Raw genomic sequence first — 14,389 nt, forward strand, 5'->3', positions numbered from 1 at the left:
GTGACAGAGAAGTGGGATAAACCGGTATGGGACAAGGGGAGCTGTGGACTTCCCTCTTCTGGTTTCAGTTTCTTCTGAACTGGAGAGTAAGGACATCTGTCCAGGGGAACATTCTCTACCTAAGAGTGGAAAAGATTTGAAAAGAAAGCATGCCTTTCATAGTCTTGGGAGTCTATATTTGCACCGAGAGACACAGAAACTGGGGGAACCCTCTCCACGGGGTGCACTGGGGCATTCATGTGCTCAGCACTGCACACACAGGATTTCAACCTCCAGGAGTAGTGTGGAGCATGGGCAGAGCAAACGCCCATGCTGTCTCACGCCTATACCTGTTCTGACTGTCACACAGATGGATCAACGGGTCTCTGGGAGGCATATAACCGTCCACCTCAACCCCAGTGTGGAACGTGGCAGCTGGCTCAAGACCACAGTGCTAGGTCCTTAGACTCTCACAGGCGTCTCTTGAACAGGAGTCCTTGGGGACGAAGTCCCTCCACCAGTCACTCAAAGAGATATCCCTGATCCCCATTCCTTTCCCAGAAGTCCCAGGGAGCTCTGCAGATTGGCCGAGACTGGGTCTTCCACCCCAGCTCAGCTGCTGTCATTTCCCATGGTCTTGGTCTTCTGGAAGATGTTCTGCATGGCTGAGATTCTGTCCTTATCCTGGATGTTAAAGACCTGGAACTGGAGTGGGCAGGGACAGAGGTCACAGGCAGCCAGGCCACACCTGTCTCACACATCCTCGCTGACCACCCTGTCTGTGAGCATCCACCTGTCTGTCATCCGGGCAGGTGGCCCACCCCAGCATTCCTCCTCCAGCAGCCCCGCCTCACACAACGTATCCCTGACACAGGAATGACCCCCAAGGAGGCCCCACTAATGCTGCTTGAAGGCTCTTTCCCTGCACATCCCTAACCAGGAAATGTCAGCCATGCCTTGGAGGCAGTGTTTGGGCCCAGGTCGGGGAGTCCCTGCCTTTGCAGGGAAGCACCAGGCTCTACAGGTGTAGGGGGGCAGCTGGTAGGCGCCTCTAAATAGCAGGCCAGCGAACACAAGGTCCCACAGGGTGTGATCATCAGAATGCCAAGTCCGCAAAGACACAGAAAATGGGCCCCAGGAGATCCAGGGAAGGCCAAAGCCCCAAGGTAGAGAAGGGTTTTTGGCATTCGCTCTGTGTGGTTTAGGATAATTCTGTGGGACACGGGGGCAATCTCAGGCACTCTGCCCTGGCTTCCAGACAGCACTCTTACACTCGTGGGGCCTCTCTTGACGTGGCATTCCGTGTCCCATCTGACCCGCAGCCGTCCAGAGGTCTGGCTTTAACCCCAGCCATCCTTGAGTTCCTGACCTGGGAGGGAGTGGTCAGGGTTCGGGACCAGAGCTCCAGCCACGCCCTCCCGAAACAGCTGCACCCACCTTATCTAGCAGAAAATCAAAGTAGGCTGTGGTCCAGTAGGTAGGGTCACTGGCAGGCAGCTGCAGGAGCGCCTTGACTCCGTTGTCAATTCGTGGTGGACGGCTGTGGCCCAGGTGGGTGACGTGGATCCGCAGGGACTCTTCAGGCTGGCTGGCGAAGTGTTCCACACGTTGGTAGATGACACCGAGGTCCAGGCCACTGTCCTGCAGCAAGTTGCGCTCCGGGTACAGGACGTGGGGCAGGTTCCTGGTAGCCAGGCAGCAGAGCAGCACTACCAGCAAGCGGTAGACCGCGCCCTCCAGGTCCTCCCAGTCCTCGGGTGCTGGGAAGAGCACGGAGGCCCATAGCAGCACCGTCTGCAGAACGCCAAGTCAGACGCCAAGTCAGGGGGCGGCTGGACCGCGTCCCCACCACCACCTGCCTGTCCGCCAGCCCTGCACCAGCTTACGTTCACCAAGCCTCCCCAACGTCTCCGGGTGCCGAGTCCCTCCTATATCTGCCACCCTAGCAGCTCCTGAGGCTCCCATCACCTCCTCTGCCCCTCCTTCTCCTCTGGGCCTCTCCTTCTACCCGCTGCTGAACCCCAGTCCAGACTTCAGAACTCCCTCAGGGTTAGCTGAGGTTTCCTTCATCCCTGAGGCTTTCTTCATGCCCCTCCATTGACCTCAGTCTCTGTAGAGCAACCCAAAGGGCCCACCCCAGGGCCTTAGAAATCCTCCTCCTCTTTTCGGCTCCAAGGCCCTTACTAGATAATCAGCTGTCATCACCCAACTGCATGTCTGTGCCCTCAGACCCTCTTCCTCTTCCACCACCTCTCAGTTCGTCTAAGATCCTCTGCGTATCAGACCCCAGTGACCACTGGAAACTGGATCCCCAACTCAGGCAGAGGTCTGAGAAAGCAGTGAATGACCGAAGTCCACACAGGGGAGTCTCCCCAGAGCCAGTGTCAATGATAGCAACTCACCTGACTCTTAACACCTGGACCGAGCAGAGGGTCCTCTGAATCAAGAATGCACACTCCAGGAGGATCCCAAGATTTCACAGCCCTACCTACTTTCCTCTCACTGCCCTGGGGGTTCGGGGTTACAAGAACCTTTTTTGTTCTTCTCAGCACTGGACTGTTACACAGCCATAGCAGGATGTAGATGTGAGGTGACTGAGCATCCTGCCCCAGGGAGCATGGGAAGGGAGCCAGTGCTCCATGGGTACCCAGTTGACCCCAGTCTATAAGGGAATCTGGCCAGGATTGTTCATAGCCAGGGAGGACTCATGTTGGGGAGAGGTTCAGCCTTATGTGGCCCAGCCCAATCATGTTTCTGGATTGCAGGGCCTCCCACGTCACCTGTCTAGAAATGGCCAAGACCAGCCTGATGTGCTACAGCCTACGAGACCTCAGAGCTGTGATTACTTCCTCAGGTGAACCGGAATCCTCTCAATAACTGTGACTGCTAATCATGGGGGCTGGTGTGAGGGACACACGTAGGGGGTCACTGCCCTCTGTCATCTAGTCACAAATGCGAGCAACAGAGCGAGGCGGGTGGTGAGCTACCGTGCATACCTTCAGGTGGTCAAAAGTTAGGCCAGGGCTTTGGCTGCCACCTCGCCAGCTCTCTAGGTTCACCCGGTCGAGGATGGAGAGGCTGTCCAGGCGGTGGCCAGGGAAGGAGCCCAATGCACCAAGCAGGCGGCTGAGCAGGTAGCCAGTGGAGATCCTGAAAGCCAGACCCACCTGTCAGGTCTGGGGTTCGCAGTGCCCAGTACCCCGTGTACCCCCAGAAAGAAAAGGTCCAGGCGCTGCTGCATCCCAATACTAGAGGCTCTTGAGCCCCATGTGAGGGGCAACCCTTACTGTGGCCATTCTGTGGCTCCACGCCCTGTCTCTCAGCAGCCGATTCCATTTGCTAGCTTGAACATCTGGGGTTCCGACTCCCTATCAAAGATCTCAGGGACTAGGGGAGACCTCAGCCAGCTCACTTTATTTAGATTGGGGGTTGGTGGGACCCCAGTCTGGCAGAGGGTGTGGGCTCCACTCTTGGGCTTATAAGGGAAACCGAAGCCTGCCCCACCTCCATGAGGGGCGGAGGGTGGATAATATGTGGAAGATATTATTTGCCACCCTTAGATCAGGGCAAGGCCTCATCCACGACCCTCATCACGAGGCACGGCACATCACAGGCTCTCACTTCTGTGCTTGCCAGATCATCAAAGGGTAGGACCTCCACGGCCTGTGAGTCTCAGTCCTAAAGGGTGGGCAGAGATGGGGCAACAGAAAAGCCATGTTCTCTTCTTTGTGTAAGATGGTTCTGCTCGGCCCCACCTTTCACCTGCCTTGGTGGGCTGGTGGTGACTCAGCATGCTTGGCACGGGCCCTGTCCTGCATGAATGGGTCAGCAAGGGTGCGGGGGATGGGGCCCACAGAGCTCTGCAAAGGCTTCAGAATGCCACAGCAACTTGTAAATGTCACTTATAAGGAACAATTTGGTTCTCAACTGGCAGTACCTTGGGCATGTGTTCTGTAAGTCTCCCAGCAGAATCACTGTGGCTTTGTATGTGGATGCCTGTGGTGCCAGACTCGGATGGGCTCCAGGCCCTGAATCTGGCTGGTTCCGTTTCTGTTCCCTTCACCTTCTCACAGACACTGACTTGGTAGCAGGTGGCCCTCACTGAACTCACAGCCTTTGAGAGACTCAAAGATGCCAGTGCTGGAGATAAGGGCTGGCAGACGAGGGGAAACATCTATAACTAAACACCTCAGGTAGAGGAACATTCTGAGAGGGGCTTTGTAAATCTGGTGAGGCCACCCCAGGTGAAAGGTATTTGCAAGCCCCAGTTACTTTTAATGGTGTGAACATCTTTGCTGTGTGGGCATCCTTACTGTGTGGGCATCCTTGCTGTGTGGGCATCCTCACTGTGTGAGCATCCTCTCTATGTGGGCATCCTTGCTGTGTGGACATCCTTGCTGTGTGGGCATCCTCTCTATGTGGGCATCCTTGCTGTGTGGGCATCCTCACTGTGTGAGCATCCTCTCTATGTGAGCATCCTTACTGTGTGAGCATCCTCTCTATGTGGGCATCCTCACTGTGTGAGCATCCTCTCTATGTGGGCATCCTTGCTGTGTGGGCATCCTCACTGTGTGGGCATCCTCACTGCGTGGGCATCCTCACTGTGTGGGCATCCTCACTGTGTGGGCATCCTCACTGCGTGGGCATCCTCACTGCGTGGGCATCCTCACTGTGTGGGCATCCTCACTGTGTGGGCATCCTCACTGTGTGGGCATCCTCACTGCGTGGGCATCCTCACTGTGTGGGCATCCTCACTGTGTGAGCATCCTCACTGTGTGGGCATCCTCTCTATGTGGGCATCCTTGCTGTGTGGGTATCCTCTCTATGTGGGCATCCTCACTGTGTGAGCATCCTCTCTATGTGAGCATCCTCTCTATGTGGGCATCCTCGCTGTGTGGGCATCCTCACTGGGTGAGGACCTTAGACAACAGCTCTGCTAGTGTTTACCTGACTGTTGGTGAAGGACCCCCTCCCACACCACCTTCCACACTGGATATCTCACCACAGCTTTATGCTACTGGTCACCTCCATGCAGAAGATGGCTATGTCCTCCCCAGGGCCCCCTGTGAGTCGTTGAACACTAGAAATCTCCCAGAGATTCTAGTAACCTTAGCATGACATGGATGCCCACCCCACAGGTCAGAAACAGGCAAGAACCCCTCAGATCCTCCTACATGGGGCTCAGGGAGCGTTAAGGTGTTTCCCCCTTCCCTCAGGACCCAAAGGTCCAGAGTGACATCTACCTCCAGTGCTGGGCATTAGCTGGCACCAGGTCCACCCCGTGGCTGGCGATTCTTCTCAAGATGCCCTCAGGGAATCCAGGCTTCAACTGGGCCCCCTCCAAGGCGGGCACACTGTGCTTCTTCCTCACCACAGGCACAACGTTGAAGCGGATCTTCCTCCAACCGCTGGACACCAGCAGGGACAGGTGCAGCTGCCCTTCCTTCAGGCTAGCAGCATTCAGTGAACCTGCAACAACCTGCCATCAATCTAGTTCCCCTCTTCTGGGTCCGGGACTCCCTACCTGCCGTCATGACTGCCCTTCCCTGTATCTGCTGCTTCTCTACCTGCCCGTCCATACTGAACTATTGCACAACCAGCCGAGCCACATCACAGCATCCTTCATAACAACAGCTTCCCTCGGGATCCTTCCCTCTGCTGGGCTCCTCCCTCAGTCTTGCGGCCTCAGTCTGCTGCCCACACCTCCCAGACCTGTGGGATCTGCCCCCTGTCTGTTCCACCTCCACGCATGCTCAGCTCCATTCAGTGTCCGGGCTGGAGCCAGGAGAGAGACCAGGTCCCAAGGAGAAGCACTGGACATGGCTGGTGCTGAAAGCTGAGTGTGAAGAGCTGGGCTGACCCCTGCCACCCTGGGCAGCTCAGAGCCTGCCGCTCTTTTGCTGGATGGCTGTGATAAAGACATCCCCTTGCTTCATTCTGAATCTTTTCTGTCTTTAATGAAAGTCAGTGGGGTGCTCTTGGGCACAGCACCCCATTCCAGGGACTTTGTACCCTCTGGACACTGATAATTCTAAAGGACAGCCTCTAGCTACGGTGGCACCTACGGTGTCTGGAGACTCACACCCCTCCTCCAGCCAGGCGGAGCCAGAGAGAACAAACAGACATAGCCCAGCCCACCTGAGAAGAAACAAAGCTGTGGGGATCAATCCCAGGCTAGACCTCTCCTGGTGAGGAGCTCATGCCCACCGCATCCCCTACACTAAGAGCCTCCAAAACAGCTCAGGTCATAGCCACCCTACGCATGCACGCTGGTCCTCATACCATACCGGTAGGACTTGGCAACAAAGGCCAGGAGAAGCTTAGGATCCAGTTCATGGGAGACTACTGTCAGTGTTGGGAAAGGCCCTGGTGTCCTAGGAGTAGGTACCGACCGGCTTGGATGACCCCATTTCCAGGCTGCCGTGACCCAGAAATCCAGGATAAGCCTGAACATTCTGCATGATGAGGTCTGTATCTACTTAACACTCCAGAAACTGGTTACCTCCATCACTTCATGAATGACACACTATGGCCAAGAGACTTCTCTCTCCCCTCCCTACTGAGACCCCAACCGGAGCTCATGTCCCTATCATGTACCTCTAGGCCACCTAAGAGAGAACATTTCAGGAGAGACAGAGCTGGGTGCTGGTGTGCTCATGCGCCTTCTACCTCATGTTCTCTTCCTTTCAAAACAAGTCAGCACCAGACATGTCGAGGGGGTAACAAAGACACCCACGCCATCACACAGGCTCAGGCTGCAGCCATCTCTCCTCCTGTCCCAGCACTGTCCCCCCATGTCCACTGAGGGGCCTCGGTCAGAGGCCAGAACAGCCAACCCTCTGGGAGCTGTGTGTGCTCAAAACAGAATCCCCAATACAAGCCTTGTAACAGGGCCTCCATTGTCAGGAAGGACCCCAGCCTTCTTGTGTATCCCCTCAGCCCCCACCAACTGCAGAACAACTAACTCTTAGGCAACCTCTGGAATTCTCCATCCTGAATGAGCCTCAGTTTCCCCCTGAAGGGGGGAGAGGACCTTCCCAGCTCAGCGTTTAAATGTCTCCTTGTATTCCTCTAGTCACACATTTTTATTTGTGAAATGGCAGCCTGGAAGACAGCCAGCCACACCTGTTCTCACTAGGTTACCTCTAAGGCAGGCCTGGCTGGTCTCACCGGTTCCAAGGAGTGGACACCTGAACCCTGTCTCCAGCAACAGCTTCCCTTTGAAGGAATGTGTTGGAAGCAATGCCTGGAATTTCCCCTGGGCCCAGCTCAGCCACAACAGCAGGAATGGGCCTTGACTGTGGGGGTCTCCTTTCTCAGTCAGCAGGCAACCAGGATATGCAAGGTGGGGGCCTAGAGGTCTGGATGGTCCTTAATGGCCCAGAACTTGGAAGTCTCCTAGTTACCCCAACAGGTGGGTCCGTGCCTCAGTTAAATAGTGGGCTGCAGAAGCCAGGGCCAGCTGACAATGGCTGTGTTAGGTCAAGCAGGAAGGCAGAAATGGTCCTGCTGAATTAGAGAGTTTAAGAGATGCCAAGGAGCTGCAAAACACCAGACACTTAATGACAGTCTCTGGCCACCCGAAGGTCAGTCTTCTGCTCCAGGACACCTGGCCTAGCAGTCTGGGAGGAACTGCCCCTAGAAGCTGACCTCCTAGAGTTAGACGTCTAAGAGCCCAGGGCTTCCCAAAGCCTGCAGTCCAGACTGCAATCTAGATGCCCAGTCATGGATTCTGCTGGACATCCTTTCCCAGAGCCCCAGGAAGCATGAGAAGAGACAGCAGTCCACTATCCCAGGCTCCCAGATCCCTAAACATGCAGTCCGACCAGGACTCCACACACTAGGCATCCCAGGCATGTTGCTGCCCTCTGGGAGAGACAACTACTCACTCCACTCACTGATGATGACACAGTACAAATACCAGGAAGTTGACATGGGAAGACAAACATGTGAGAAAGGAGCAACTCCCACCATCATGTGCCCGTATGTCTCCTCCCAAGAAAAACAGAACATTCTGTTTCGGCCTCCAGCGCCTTATCAACCTGGTGTCCTACCCCTGAACCCAAGAGACCGAGCATCATCACTGACGGTCCCCAATGACCTTGTTCATCACAGGCTGTACCTACCCTTCCAGCCACCTATGTGCAAAGAAGCTGGCTGCTTCTGGTCATTGCTGGGAGCCACACCCACCTGGAGCTCTGACACCCCAGATTATATAAACAAGATGTCCAGCAAGAGACTGAGGCTGGGTCCCTGGCACATTTGAAAATACACAGCCTCGGAGCCATCTGGGTCTCAACTTACCAAGTGAGCAACTCAGTCATAAATTGGAACAGGCATGCACACACACATGCCTGTATTTGTAGAAGCCTGCATTCACATGTGTGTATTCATATGCATACTCGTCACATCCCCACACACTCATGTGTATGCACACTAGCATGTGTTTGCATCCTGACTCAGACACGTCGCCGTGTTCACACACAATCTGACAGATTGTGACTGAAGCTGAACTGGGAACAGACATTAAGCATCACCACAACAGGCTGTAACAAGTAACAGACTGATTTCCTAGAACCCTACCAGAGACCCAATGCAGCAAGCTGGCCAACAAAACAGCAAGCTTGTCCTCAACTTTCAGACAAGTATAAAGTGACAGTCGTTAAAATGTCTTCCCCAAATCACCGTGCAGAAACAGGTCACATGTGACTCACAATCTGCTTTCTCAGAGATGCTGGGGGCTCAAGGGCCAGAATAAGTCTCCTGGCTCACAGGAATCCCCCCCCCCAACACACAATGACAACTCACAGTGCCTTCATATGCACAAGGAACACACACACACACACACACACACACACACACACACACACACACACACACACGGACCTGTATGCAGCCCCCATGGGCTAGCCCATACCCTGAGGCTCAAACACAGCGGTCATACACATGCACTCACACATTGCACATATGTGCAGAGAACCTCCGTACCCCACCCCCATGCTGTTACCTGGTGGAATGAGGCTGTGATGTTTGCAGTGTACAATCGCAGCCACCAGAAGATCCTTAAGGACACACAGGACTTTACTGGGTACAATGTGGCCACAGCACTTGTCTCTGCCCTCTGAGGAGACACTGAAGACGTCATCAGTCATCCATGGCTCCAGGCCAGACGCTTTCTTGAGGACACCCAGGCGACAGATCGCAGGGCCGTCTCCTGGCTCAGTGGCTTCTGAATCCTCAATCAGGAGAGCCTCGGCGTCCACCCCCAGGGGCACCTCCACATCCAGCGGGTCCTCCGAGGAGCGCAGCGCAAACTGGAAGGCCTCCAGGTCTCGAGAATAGTCAACAAGGAAGCGGGGGTCCAAGGCGTGGACACGCTCCAGCACAGTGAGCAGGATGTTCTCTGCTCTCTGGTAGTCCTGGACACGGGGCGACTCCCGGGACTGGATGGCCAGCAGGTAGTGATGCCACAGGGGCACCTGCTCAGTCATGTCTGGGGCAAAGACACAGGGGGCTGGCATCCCTGAGCAGCAGTGGGCAGCAGGGCCCTGGTGGCCCCTGGGGACTGCTCTTCAGCTGGTGTGAACTGGTTCGAAGGAAGAGGTACCTGTCCAGGTGAGGAGCAGATCTGCAGGTCGGGCTCAGCTCTCCATGAGCAGAATTCCAGAGTGACAGGCTCCGTGCAGCAGGTTAAATACCTGAACGGAGGCCAAGGCCTTTGAAGTGGGGTGAGTCAGTACCTAACAATTAAGAGTATCACAGGGGGGCTGTCCAGGGAGGTGGAGGCCCAATGGCTTACCACTCTCCCCCTCCCTTCTTCTTCCTGAATCGTAGGCCCCAAACACAGTGGCCTAACCTGGAGGAGGGCGTGTGTATCTAATGTTTCACACCCCACCCCAACCCCAAAGCTAGTCACAGTGCCTCTGTGAAATGGGCCTTCCTTGCCCAGCCTCCTTTCCCATGGTTCAGATGGGAAGGCAATGGCTACCAGAACCTGTGTGGCTCCCATCCTCTCTGAGGCAGCCTGGAGAGGAACAAGCCTCAGGCCAGACCTGGGCAGTGCCTCCTAAGCATCCCCCAGTTACCAGTGTAAATCAGTCCTCCTCCAGCTCGGCCCCTCGGGCTGCCTGTCCCATCCCTCCAGTCTCCCTCTGAGAAGAGCTAGCACGCACCTGGCCAGGAGCTGCGGCCTTCTAGGAGAAAGCGGCCTCTGCTTCTGCCTCATGGCTGGAAAGTCTTACTCTACGAGCCACCTGCCAGTGCCCTGCCCACCGCCTCCTCCCTGCTCAGGGTTGGGCAAGTCCAGACTGGCAGGAGGGAGCCACCACCCCTAGCGACCCTTGGCCCTCAGAGAAGCCCCAGTACAGAGGCAGCTTAGTTTCGAGTCTGCAAACAGTCTACAAGGCAACAGCCCCACGGGTGTCTCAGAGATGCTATCTCTGCAGCTGCACCACGCACGGCCTCGGACCTCAGCCGCCTGCACTAAGTCAGAGCTACCTGATGATAGGGTAGGAAAACCACCCTTCTCGGAGTGACTGCTCAGAGCCTCTGAGAGGTTGCAACCTGTAAACAGGCCTCTGTCAGCCTCCACGGCAGAGACAGGCTTCCCAACAGCCTGCTCCAGCTCTGTCTACAGGGCTGCCCAGCATGCGGCTCATCCTCGCTAAGGCTGTTCAGGTTCCAGAGTGTTGCCTCTGGCCTTCACACTGTTTCGTGCCATGCCCCACCCAGCTCCTCCACAGCACGGTAGTCTCTGAGCAGCGGGTCCCGCAGCCCTAGACAGCCCAGCTCTGACTCAGGGTCAGCAGCCAGGCCAGGTAGTTCCTTCCTTGCTCAGAACCTGGGCTTTTCTAGCTTCTCCACACAACCTCACAGAAGTCTCTTCAAGTCGCCCAGGAGACCAAGCCACCCCCAAACAAGGCGCTGCCCAAGCTTCTCACCCTCTATGCTGCCCCTGCCCTCTGTGACCTTGAGTGCCCAGCAGGCCAGAACTCTGTCCTTCCTTCCTTGGCCCCTCTGGAGGGTGGTAAAAGCCATCATGAGCTCCCCAGGGCTGGGCCATCCCCCTTCTCCGTGTGCTCCTCATCTGGTCTTGATGTCAGCACACAGAATGGACAGCTCTGTGAGAGGTGGACAGGGAAGAGCTTGACCTGGGCTCTGCTTGGATGTCTAAGGACATCATAAGGGGACGGTGGAAAGAGGAAGATGGAGCTGGTGGCAGGGTTTGACTTTGAAGGGACCCACAGGAGGGACCCAAGCCTGCCACCCTGCAGACCCCAGAGTGTCAATATGTACTGCAGGGAAAATGGAGGGGCAGTGGATCCAGAGTGGTCAGCGTAGCTGTCAGAGCCCACGGGTTTCACAAGGCCTTGGTGACCAACCACAAACGTATTGATTCAGCCTCTCCGTGAAGCACAGGGACAAGCATGCTGATCCTGCACCTCGGGGATTCCCAGGTGCTCTGGGAGGCTGTCAGGGAGGGGCACTCCAGTCTAAACGGGCTGCATGAAATGGAGCTCAGAAAGTATGAGGTGCAGGCTCCACGCCGCCTCAACATTTCACACATGGCCCGATGGCTATAATCTCTGCACGGATGTTGCTCAGAGCTGCTGTGGGTTCCCTGGCTACCAGCTCTCCACAGCAGACCTGGCTTCCAGGACACAGAGACTGGAAGCCCTGGGTCGGGGTAAAAATGGCCCAGCTCTCTCTGGAAGCTCCAGGAAGCATTGTGGGCTTCTTCTGGATCCAACTACCACTGCCTCAGTGGCACCACACTGCCTCTGCCCCCATCCTCTGGAGGTCCTATCCCGTGTTCCTCTGCCTTCGGTCTGTCTCTTGAGAGGAAAATTGAAGTGGCATCCAAGGCCACCAAATAAAGTTCCCAGTCCTTATATTCTCCTTATGAGGACCACATACAGACTCTGGCACTCCAAGTGGCCAGTTGTCTGCCTGTCCAGTGGGCTGGCAAAGCCTGGGCTTCTCGAGTCTTGATCTCCAAACAACCTCACAGAAGTCTCCTAAAGTCACTCAGGAGACCCAGCCACCCCTGAGCAAGGCGCTGCCTAAGCTCCTTGTCATCTGGCTGCCTCTCCCCTCCTGTGACCTGGAGTCACATACCACCACACCAGGATCCAGCGACACGGGTCCTGCATCCACAGCCCTTCCATCAGTCCTGCATGGCCGTATCAACTTCCCGGGCCACCATTTCAACTCTCTACCAGGCAGTTCTGTGCCAACCCCCAGGATTTGGAACAATGACCAAAAAGAAAGCACACAAGAAGGTAGACACCACCTGGTGCCCTAAGAAAGGTCAACTGAGGTCCACTGGCATTCATGACAGGTTCTGGGAGGGACCCCTCCTCTGTTGTGAGTTGTGCTCTTTCCCTCCGGAACTCTGCGGTCTGACAGGGTTCCTATGCCCAGAGTGCCTGTTGCCTGTTACAGCTCAGGTATGGACACAGAAAGTCAGGCTCCAGAGCACATGTGTTCAGAGGCCCTCTCTGTGTGTCCACGGAGAATCACTATGCTTTCTGGGCTCAAAGTCCTTAACCAAGGATGGAAGGTCACACAATATGTGCTCCTAGCTCCCTCCACACTCTAACAGTGTCCAGCAGATTCTTGACCACCCAGAGGCCCTTGATACAAGGCCTCTCCTGGGGAAGCAAGTGTCCCTGATGAGATGGGTAGTTCAAGATCTCCCATGGAACAGCGGGGCTCGCCATGCTGAACAAACCCTAGTCCCCTCTCACATTGCCTGCTACGGGGCATCGTAGTCTAACCCCAGTGTGGATGGCTGATAATGCACACAGCACACAGCTATTTCTCTGAGAACAACACTGAACTTGAAGGGGAAGCCATAAGCATCACTTGTTATGGAATGGCGAGAGAGACCTGCATTCTACTTGCTCAGTGTACCCCCACCCCACGAGCTACTCAGAAGTGGAGTGTGTGTCTGCCCATTGAGAAGGCTCAAAACAGGACAGACAACCGTCTACAACCTAGTGACCTAATGCTCACAGCAGCTGAGCTCATTGTTGGCTCACACGCCAGCCCTACAGCCCACCTAAGGGTGCTTACGAGAACTCCAGGCTTATCATTTGTGAGATAAGCAAGCAACCGAGGCAAATGCTCTTCGGGAAGTTGAAGAAGCTGGGGACAAGGAGCTGGGGACGGTCTGGAGGACAATAATAACTTGAGATAGACGATGGAGCCAACAGGATGAGCTCCAGCACGGGGACAGGCCTGGGAAACCCTAGCCACACCAGAGTAGCTGTCGGGTGGCAATCCAGCCAGGAGCAGAGCTGAGCAGAATCTGCTTGTCACCAAACTGGATCTCAAGAGAAGCCAGATGTCCACAGTCATGCTGGGACAGTGGTTCTCAGCCTTCCTAATGCCATGACCCTTTAATACAGACCTCATGCTGTGGTGACCCCAACCATAAAAGTACCTTGTCGCTACTTCATAACTGTCATTTTGCTACTGTTATGAATCATAATGTAAGTATCTGATATGCAGGATATCTGATATGTGACTCCTGCGAAAGGGGTCATGACTCACAGATCGAGAACCATTGTCCTAGGCGGTAAGGAAGAAGACCAGTCTATTAGATGTCTTCAAGGCTGTGTTCGGTTAACTGAGAGCCTGGAGCTGACCCCGCTGTGTATTTGCTGGAACTGGTGCGGTGGAATCCAAGCTTAGAGCTGGCAGATGGGGACGGAGGGACAGGCAGGATGATAGCTCCCAGTAGCCTCAGCTCCACCAACAGACGGCAGACGGGCTGACGCTACAGCTTTCCGGTTGTCTCTTTTTCTGACACAGCGAGGACACCAGAGCACGCCCCACGAAGGGTTCAAGCCTTAGAAAAAGCCCTGCTGTCCTCACCCTTCCCGTCACGCCTGCCTCACTTGGTCTGGGAGAGGATAATGCAAGAGTGAGGTTGCATTAGGTGGGAAGGTTTTGCAAGAGAGAGCGTCGAGGCCCCGCCTATTCCTTCCACCTGCCCAGGTGGGGTCAAGGCCACACAAGGAGACCATCTTCCCATCTGTCCTTCACTGCAGTCTTCCTTACGTCTTCTTCCCACCCTTGTAGTTCAGGGACGGCGGTACAGACTCCCTACTCAGGCTTCACCTTCTCCACCCTCCCCTTTGTTACTCAACCTCAGGCCTCAGGCCTCCGTCAGAGAGATGATCTGGGCCTGAGGCACCTCTGACACCATATAGAGGAGACATATAATATGTGATACTCCTCTGTGTCTGGTGATTTACTGGGGGGGGACATCTTCTACAAGGCTCTAGGGCACACAACACTCTGCTGACCCAGGACTGGGATCAGCACCCATCATTCACCCTCAGAATGTCCTTACTATCACCCCACAGTCTCCCGATGGGGTGCCTACTATTCGGTCACATGG

The 14,389-nt window shown here is 55.4% G+C and overlaps 1 protein-coding gene across 2 annotated transcripts; it reads right to left on the bottom strand.

Moving 5' to 3' along the window:
- Nucleotides 1-159: 159 nt before the first annotated feature.
- Nucleotides 160-10,231, bottom strand: Mab21l4 (mab-21 like 4). 2 transcript variants are annotated; one of them, XM_037210137.1, is made up of 6 exons: nucleotides 10,152-10,231; nucleotides 8,987-9,719; nucleotides 5,223-5,448; nucleotides 2,976-3,129; nucleotides 1,417-1,773; nucleotides 160-684 (listed from the first exon to the last, which is right to left on the bottom strand). In XM_037210137.1, the coding sequence occupies exons 2-6, from the start codon at nucleotides 9,498-9,500 to the stop codon at nucleotides 592-594; spliced, it is 1,344 nt and encodes a 447-aa protein (XP_037066032.1). In that variant the 5' UTR covers nucleotides 9,501-9,719; nucleotides 10,152-10,231; the 3' UTR covers nucleotides 160-591. The 2 variants fall into 2 exon arrangements, with proteins under 2 accessions (XP_037066032.1, XP_028746506.1); XM_028890673.2 differs by having other exon boundaries at nucleotides 8,987-10,225.
- Between the last annotated feature and the right edge of the window lie 4,158 nt (nucleotides 10,232-14,389).

This window comes from Peromyscus leucopus, chromosome 13, assembly GCF_004664715.2.
Source record: "Peromyscus leucopus breed LL Stock chromosome 13, UCI_PerLeu_2.1, whole genome shotgun sequence".
NCBI lineage: Eukaryota > Metazoa > Chordata > Mammalia > Rodentia > Cricetidae > Peromyscus > Peromyscus leucopus.

Bases quoted from the DNA above. Each gene is read 5' to 3' on its own strand.
- Mab21l4 (XM_037210137.1), bottom strand. From the start codon at position 9,500: ATGCCAGCCCCCTGTGTCTTTGCCCCAGACATGACTGAGCAGGTGCCC. The intron at 1,774-2,975 runs GTATGCACGGTA...GGCGTTCTGCAG, and splicing joins TAACTTTTGACCACCTGAAG to ACGGTGCTGCTATGGGCCTC. The intron at 685-1,416 runs GTGGGTGCAGCT...TGCCCACTCCAG, and splicing joins TTGATTTTCTGCTAGATAAG to TTCCAGGTCTTTAACATCCA.